We start from the raw sequence: 8,641 nt of genomic DNA on the forward strand, positions 1-8,641 counted from the left end.
CCTCGTCAACATGCTTACGCCTTTGCGGCGCTGGAAGCAGGCACAGCAGGTGCATTGCATTGCCTCTGGAAGCAGGCACAGCAGGTGCATTGCATTGCCTCTGGAAGCAGGCACAGCAGGTGCATTGCATTGCCTCTGGAAGCAGGCACAGCAGGTGCATTGCATTGCCTCTGGAGGCAGGCACAGCAGGTGCATTGCATTGCCTCTGGAGGCATTGCACTCGGAACTCTGCGCAACCCGTTCGCCTCGATGACTCTCGTGGGGTGACTTTGGCCGACCCACATCCAAATTCGGGGTTCTGCATTCCTCTCTCATCTGGGCACGAAAGAGTTACGTGTACAGAAGATAAGCGCGGGAAACATCGCAATCGCAGCGAATCGCAGTCAGACGAGAGGAATGGCGGGCATGCCACGGTCATTCCCCCGCCGTTGCAGAAAGCGTCCGAAATCGCGGTGACTCACTGCGACGGGCTGATTCCGCAGAGCGTTTCGGGTTTCGTCGCCCCGTCTCGCCTGTCTCTCTCGCGCCGCTACGGCACGCACCTGAGTGCGAGAGAGAGGCAAGACGCGCCCTGCGGCGGAGTCAGCAGACAGTGCAGGCCCTGCACTGCGCGGCCCTGGCGCGGCCCTGCATCACGGCCACTCAAATGACTAACGGGCGGTGAGTCGCAGTACGGAGTATCGCCGCCACCGTGCCGCTACCCCGGCCTGTTTACAGTGCGGTGGCGCTGAGTGGGCAGCGCGGGCATCGCGGCGGGGCCGCGGGGGGCGCGTCTCGGCGGAACTGGAGAAAAATCGGGGAATTGTATGGAGTTGGCTTTCGGGGAGGAAATGACGCATATGGCGCAGAGGGGGGCGAGGGGCGGGGTGGAGCGGGCACGGAGTGGACAGTGTCGTGGGCACCTTGAAGTGTTCAAAACACAACATTGGAGGTGTGCTTTTAATGGCGTCGAGAACAACTTTAAACAAAGTTAAAGTTTTTGGAGTAATTTTAGAGCAACTTTCCGTGGCCGTGTGGCTCCCAAACTAGCTTTGGTCAAAGCGCTCCGTCTGGCTTCCTTTAGTAGTTCCGGCTGTTGGAGCGCGGGGAGAGGTATGCGCGGAAAGTGCGTCGCCGTTTTCGGCTCGGCAACGCGACACTCGACCCAGGTCAGCGTTTGCGCGAGTGCGTCGCTGCCTCGGTCGCTGCGCTGCCAGCGGAATCAGTTTCGGAAGGAAAGTCAACACGTCCCCGCCGCCATCTTCCCGAGACCGCCCCGGCGGCCGTCCGACCTGCCCGACGGCCCGCGACCACCACAACGCACTGACCCTAGTCAAGCAGGGCGGGGCGCCGCTATTTACCTCGACGCGGACCGCGTGACTCTGCACGCCGCGCCGCTGCACGCGATCAACAGGTGTCTCCGTCTCCGTCGCACCGCCGCGGCGGCCGAGCGGGAGCGAGGAGGACGCCGCGAGCGCACCACTTGCAGCACTGCACACGTCCCGATCCCGGGCAGTCGCTCTGTCCCTCTCGCACCCCTACGGGACACCCCGTGAGTGCGAGAGAGACAAGCGGCGCACCGCACCGAGGCCCGCGCGTCACGCGTGCAGTCACGCGGTGCGAGCGGCGTGCCGCGTCGCGTGCGTGTAGGTCTGGAGGCGGGGCTATGCCGACGCATGGCGCACGGCTCGGTACGTGACAATTCGCCGGCCGAGAGCGCCGACAGCGGGAAGGGGGGAGGGGGGAGGCGTCCGAGTCTTCTAGTGGCGCGGGCGGCGCCGTCCGCACCCCTAGAAGCCCGTCCTTGTCGCTCTCGCAGCCGCCGCCGATTCTCGCGAGTGCGTGCGTGAGTCAGGCGCGGGGTGGCGGGGGGCGGCAAGTGCGGCCTGCGGACTGACTCCGAGAGTCGTATTCGTCGCCCTGCCTCTCTCGCACTCACGAGGCGTTCCGTACAGGTGCGAGAGAGACAGAGCGACGGAGCGAGTCTCCTCTTGCAGGCGGCGGGGGGCGGGGGCTCACGACAGACATGCGTGTCTCCACCCCGCCGCCATTGGTCGGCTTACTCATTTTTCCGAGTGCGGCTTGCCTGCAGCCACGTGACACGTCGCCGCGTCGCCCAGCATGGCGGAGCACGACGGAGCACGGCGGAGCCGAATCCACTTTTATAGGTCCGCGTCGGCCTGGGAGCGCCATAGCGTCTCTCGCCCGCGGCAGCGCCGCTTCCTCTCATCCGCCCCTCGCCCTCCATGTCCATGACCAGCGCCGCGACCCGCATGTCCCCCGAGACCGCGCCGTCGCCGCAGCTCGACGTGTTCCGGTGCCCCGAGTGCTCCACGCCGCGCACCAGGGCCGCGAGGTTCCTCTCGGCCGCCAGGAAGTGGTGGAGGGTCGTGCCGCGTCGGAGGGAAGGCCGCTACGACCTGAGTCCCAGCGCCGCCATCTTCCCCGCGGCCTGCTGCGAGGACTGCGGAGCCTGCTCGTGTAAGTGCAGGCCGCCTCGACCACTCGCTGCTTCCCCAGGCGCACCTTGACTTTCTAGTGGAGTAGGCGTTGGGGGAGCTGTGTGGGGACGTCGCGTTCGCTCAAAGAGAACTAAAGTTTGAAAAAAAAATGAAAAATTTCTGTTTTTAGAGATTTTTAGTCACTGTCAAGTGTATTCGTGCCCAAAAAATTTCTAAGGCCTTCCCTTTTCTTTCTTCCACAGGAGCAGGCCCCAGGCGCCTCCAGACCGAAACCCGACAAGCACCCTGCCGCCATCATGTCATCCCTCGTGTTCCAGCAGGCCCTGTTCGCCGCCGGGCGCCACTACAAAGTCTACGTGAGTACAGCCACTACAGCCTCTTCGGCGCGCGGCCGGCGAGACCCCTCGCGAGACGGACCGCCGCGGCGTGGGGTAGCGACGGCGCGCTCAATTGCCGATGCCATGCAAATCTGCTCGACTTGGCACTTGACTCGAGTGCCGAACTGGGCGGGCCGGGCCGGGCCAAGCCGCCGCGTGGATTACGCTGAGGAGGCGTTCTTGTCGACGGTTTTGGGGCTGCGGGACTGTTTTCAGTTGCGCACGCAGATACCAGGTCACACCGTGGAGGGGCACGGGGACACGGATCCGGGCAAATTGTCTCTGATTGCTTTTAGTTCTCCCAAACTCTGTTTCCGGTTTTCATTTTCAATAATTTCGCGGGTTGCCAAAATTGAGGTTGAAATTGGGATGTGATTATTAGGCAACTACATTGTTCGAGCGGATATATATTTTTTCGACGTAACGGACCAATCCTGGTCACACTGGTGTGCCTTTGGGAGAGAATTCAGCTCCGCGTTTCCGCGTGCGACCTGTGCGAGCCGTGCCGTGCCGCGCGGCCCGCGGTGTCGCAAGCACCCCTACACTGCTACGCGAACGCGCCGTCACGCCGCGGCCCGCCAGTCGGACTGGCAGGGCGAGCAGGGCGCCCACCGCGGCAGTCGGGCAGTCCAGTTGTAATTGAGCGTCTTCTCGTTCAGGTGGTGGTTGCTCCCGCGTCGCACGACGGCCATCCCCCGCACCGCCGTGCATCACCGGCCTGCCCTCGGCGGCCGCCCCCGCCGCCCCTGCCGCACGCCAAGCCGCAGCCGCAGCCCGAGGCGCGACGCCACAGGATGGCCAACACCGCCCTGCTCCTGCTCGTCGCCGTCGCCGCGGTTTGCCTCGGGTAAGTGCCGCCCCACCATGCCGTTGCACTGCAGTGGCGCGGCAGAGCGCCGTGCCGGGTAGGCAGGCCCGCGGGACACCGCTGTCGTCGCGCTGCCTACTGCCTATCCCGCAGGCGCTCCGAAGGAACTTCCCCCGCTGCTCTCCGCCCATTTCCTAACGCGCCTTCCTCTCCGTGTCCGCAGTGACGACGCCCTGAGAGAGGGCCAGCCCCTCGGCGAGCCTCTGGGCCAGCCTCTGGGCCAGCCCAACGCCCTGACCGACGACATCGACCCCGAGTTCATGCAGCTGGTGACCAACGGAGACTTGTAAGTTCGCGACGTCGCGTTCACTGGAAAGCGCTCACTCCCCCTTGCCGCCGTTGACCCACTTCGCCGCGCTGACGCGCGGAGTGCTGGAGGTGCTGACGTTGGCGTTGACGGCTTGCAGGGGCATCGACATGGCGGACCGCGACGGGCGCAGCCTGTCCGTGGCCAGCAAGCTGTACCGCGAGCTCAAGAAGAAGGAGGCCCTCAAGGAGACCACCGTCATAGCCGACCCCGCCGAGAGGAGGAGGAGGAGAAAAGAGCGGCTGGAGGCCATCAGGAAGGCCTACAAGGACGAGCGGGAGCGCAGGTCGGTGTCCGGGACCCGGGATCGCTGTTCTTTCCTGGATTTGTGATTAAACTTGCAGCTAACATATCATTTCTGCCTCTAGGAGGCAAAACATACCGCCGATCCGGATCAACCTGAAAGCGGGCGGCGACCCGCTCGCCATGCCCGCGGCCGCCCGGGCCGCCACGCCCGAGGACGACAAGCCCGGCAAGGGCAACGCCACAGAGGACGCGGGGTCCTCGCAGAAGGACGCGACAGACAAGGAGGACTCTCAGAAGGACACTTTGGACAAGGACGCCGTGGTTAACGCGGACTCCAAGGACAAGGACGCCGTCGTTGCCAAGAACACAGACGCTGCGAAGGACTCCATCGTCCCCGTGGACTCTAAGGACAAGGACTCAGTCGTGACCGAGGGCACCGCCGCCGCCAAGGACCCCGCCGTTGACTCCGGGGCTGCGCCTGCCGACAACGCGTCAGACAAGGGCGCGGACGGCGCCCTCACGCCACCCTCCAAGCCTGTGGACGTCCAGACCGTGGAGCAGCTGGAGAAGAGCGTGATCGACGAGAGCGTCATCACCACGCCCGCATCGCGTCCGGACGAGAACGTCGAGGCCCTGGCACCGCCCATGCCGACCACCACCCTGGCCTCCTTCGAGAGCAAGGGCAGCGTCAACAACGAGGTAAGCACAAGGCACCGTCTCGAGGCTGTTCGCGCATTTTTGTTCGTGTTCACTAAATTGTCTTCTTTCAACAGATGCCACCTTCGTCTGTGTCTGCTGGAGGCCAGCCACCTCAGGCCTTGCCAACAGACAGCACCTTGGTTGAGCAGTCTCAAGTCCACTTCGACGCCAACCCTGTGCAGACCGCGGGCTCTTCCAACATCCAGTCTGTGCAGCCTCAAGTCCACGGCAACGCCAACCCTGTGCAGACTGCGGGCTCTACCAACATCCAGCCTGTGCAGCCTCAAGTCCACGTCAACGCCAACCCTGTGCAGACCGCGGGCTCTACCAACGCCCAGCTTGTGCAGCCAGTGGTCCACGTCAATCCCCAGCCCTTGCCGCCCGTGGTGCACAACACGGTCGTGTCGTTGCAGCCAAAGATCCGCGTCAACGGTCCAACTGTGCAGCCTGTGATCCGCAACAACGTCCTGTCCTTCAAGCCAGAGATCCACCTCAACCCTCAGCCCTTCCGGCCCGTGGTCCGTGACAACGCCTTGTCCTTCCAACCTGCACTCAACGTCAACACCGCGCCCTTGCAGCCCGCGGGGCGCGTCAGCGCCGCATCCCCGCCAGCCGTGGTGTCCGGTTCCAGCGGCACTGCGTCCTCGTCCGAGCAACTGGCTCCCGCCCAGGGCGTCGCCGCCCCATCCCCCGCTTCTCAAACCGCCGCGGGTGCAGCGCTTCCCATAGCACAGCAAGGAGCCAGAGCCGCGGCCGAGCTCCCCGACGGTCCACTGTTCAGGCCGTCCCCGGACTACCGCCAGCCGGGCAACTACCCTCAGCCGTGGGTGTCGGGGGCTGAGTCCCCCAACGGTCCGCTGTTCAGGCCGTCCCCGGACTACCACCAGCCGGACAACTACCCCCAGCCAAACAACAACGCCCAGCCGGGCAGCTACCCCCAGCCGGGCAGCTACCCTCAGCCGGACATCTACCCTCAACCGGACCACTACCCTCAGCCAGGCCACTACCCTCAACCGGACAGCTACCCCCAGCCAGGCCACTACCGCCAATCGGACAACTTCCCACAGCCGGACAACTCCCCGCAGCCGTGGGTGCCCGGGGCCGCCGAGTCCCCCGAGGCCGCCTTGAGGGCGGAGAACGCGTTCCGCGCGTGGGCGGCTCACGAGGCGGCGTTGGCCGAGCAGCGCGCCGCCCAGCAAGCAGTGGCGGCACGCGCCCGGGCCATGGAGCTGCTGGCGGCGGAGGAGCGCGCGGCGCGCGAGGAGCTGGCGGCGCAGCAGAGGGCGGCCCAGGAGGCGCGCGAGTCCCAGCAGCGAGCCGCAGACCTTCTAGCGGCGCAGGAACGAGCCGAACGCGAGGAGGCCGAGGCGAAGCAGCGCGCAGCGGAGTACCGCGCGGCGCAGCAGCTCGCCGAGCAGCAGGCCGCCGAGGCCCAGGAGCAGGCCGTGCGGCAGGAAGTGGCCGCCCAGCAGCGCGCCGCCGAGCTCCTGGCCGCGCAGCAGAAGGCGGCGCAGGAAGCCGTCGAGGCGCGGCGACGCGCGGAACAGGACGCGGCCGTGGCGCGGCAGCGCGCCGCCCTCCTCGAGGCGGAGCAGCAGCGCGTCCAGCAGGAGGAGCAGGCCGCGCGGCAGCGGGCCGCGCAGCGCGCCGCCATCCAGCAGGCCATCGCGGACCAGCAGCGCGTCGCGCAGGAGGCCATCGTGGCGCAGCAGATCGCAGCACAGCTGGTGGCGGACCAGGGTCGCCCTGCCGACGACGCCGTGCCCTACGTGCTGCCAACCGCATCTGACGACGCCGTGCCGGCCCTCTCAGCAAGCCCGACCGCCAGCAGTGAACCTCAGTCCAGCCGGGCCGCGGAGTCGCAGGACCGCCACCGCGCCAGCCACGTCGTGCTGACGGCCGCCACCCCCGCGGACGGCCCGCCCAACCCGGCCCTCACCGCGTTCCGCGTGGTGGACGACCTCCCCAACGGCGAGCTGGAGCGGCAGCGGCAGGAGGAGTTCGACAAGTGGAAGGTGGGCCTGAAGAAGCACAAGAAGAGGCTGGGCAAGAGGCCCGCCACGTACCTGACGCCCTTCCCGGACGGCACGCTGCCGCCCTCGCCGTACGTCGTGCCCGGCACCGCGGTGCCCACCTTGTCCGAGTTCGAGCAGATGATGGCGGAGGCCAGGCAGCAGGCCGATCAGCACGTCGTCACCAAGAGGGACACCACTTCCTCCTCGGGCACCACGGAGCGGACGACAACGCGCCGCACCGCCACGTCGCCCCTGTGGCCGCGCGACCCGTACCTGTCCGCGCCCACCCCCCGGCCGCACCGCGACCACGGCCACGGCCAGGAGTCAGGGTTCGAGGCCGGTCACACACACAACCCGTACTGGCCAGCGAGGCCGGAGAGCAAGCTGCGCAAGAAGTACAAGCCCGTGGTGGCGGCCTACCCCTTCCAGAACTCGACCCACGACGAGGAGGCGCCGCCACAGGCGACCACCCCCACCGCGGTGCCCTCGAAGCCGTCGACGCCGCGCGCGCGCCCCGTGCCCGCCACCACGCCACCCCCGCGAGCCGACAGGGGGCCCGTCTTGTCCAGGCTGCTGACGACAGCGCTGCCCACCCCTGAGCCGCTGCCGACCCCCGAGCCTCAGGTCGCGGGTCCCCGCACCCAGAGCCGCTCCTGGAGGAGACGGCGGTCGCCGCAGCCCTCCCCAAGACGGGCCGCGAAGACCACCCTTTTCGGGAGCTAGCCCTCGGAAAAGACTGACTGATTTACTCTGACGTGGACGTAGAGTAATGGACAGCTCATGAAAATACTCTTGTTTTGTTCGCCGCCGACTTGACGTGTACCCCGAACCGAAACGGACGCGTCGCGCCCACGCAGCGCTTTCGAAATGGTGTCGCGGGTGGCCGCGGAGCACCGCGTCGGCGGAATCGGCGACCGAGCCGAGCCGAGACTTCGGGACTTCGAGACCTGCCCCGACCGGTGCCTGGGAAAGACGCCACATACATGGCCGGTTTGACAGCCATGCCAATGTGTACAAATAATTTATTTGTAAATAAATTTTACCTCTTTGTACAGTTTCTGCAAAAATTATTTCATGTGCTCCAATAATGTCTTTTCACTTTTTCCTGAATGAAATTTACTTTATTAAAGGTTTTTCTCCGCCGCAACGTTTGGAACCGCCCAGAACTCGTAGGAAAAACACTCGACAACACTCTTCCTACGCAAAATTGAAATTTGACCGTCGTCCCGCGATATCATTAAGTCTCAATGGACCCGCGCTGTAATAGTCCCAACAAATAATAACAACACAGAAACCACTTCACCGCACAAATGCAATAAGAGCAAGAGCAATCTAATCTCGGAGCCTCGATGAGGGCCTGAGGGAGGGGGAGGGGGAGGGGAGGGGCACGACTCCGCTTGGCGCCCAGTGTTATTCCGCTGCTGTGTGGCGAAGGTCGATATTGGCAGTGATGCTTTTTCAAACTGTCCCAATATTCATTTGAAGAAAAAGTGGGCGCTAAGTCAGAAGGTGAGTCCACTCCACTCGCAGAAACGGATGCCGCGGGTCTTCGGCAACAAGGGGAAGCTCCGCCCCGCCCGCTCCGCGCAGTTCAGGAATAGAGCAGGAGCACATCGAGACAAATGAAGTTCACTGGGGATCATATGAGCGGGAACATTCAAATGCTCCCTTTGTAAGGCATGGCGTTT

General features: G+C 65.0%; 1 protein-coding gene across 1 annotated transcript; it reads left to right on the forward strand.

Annotated features, from left to right (window-relative positions):
- Positions 1 to 2,168: 2,168 nt before the first annotated feature.
- On the forward strand, positions 2,169 to 8,010 carry LOC117653625 (chromatin modification-related protein eaf-1-like). The gene is made up of 7 exons (XM_034399425.1): positions 2,169 to 2,460; positions 2,684 to 2,797; positions 3,478 to 3,665; positions 3,850 to 3,972; positions 4,094 to 4,279; positions 4,362 to 4,938; positions 5,013 to 8,010. The coding sequence occupies exons 2-7, from the start codon at positions 2,738 to 2,740 to the stop codon at positions 7,674 to 7,676; spliced, it is 3,798 nt and encodes a 1,265-aa protein (XP_034255316.1). The 5' UTR covers positions 2,169 to 2,460; positions 2,684 to 2,737; the 3' UTR covers positions 7,677 to 8,010.
- Positions 8,011 to 8,641: the final 631 nt, after the last annotated feature.

This window comes from Thrips palmi, unplaced genomic scaffold (genome assembly GCF_012932325.1).
Source record: "Thrips palmi isolate BJ-2018 unplaced genomic scaffold, TpBJ-2018v1 HiC_scaffold_8, whole genome shotgun sequence".
NCBI lineage: Eukaryota > Metazoa > Arthropoda > Insecta > Thysanoptera > Thripidae > Thrips > Thrips palmi.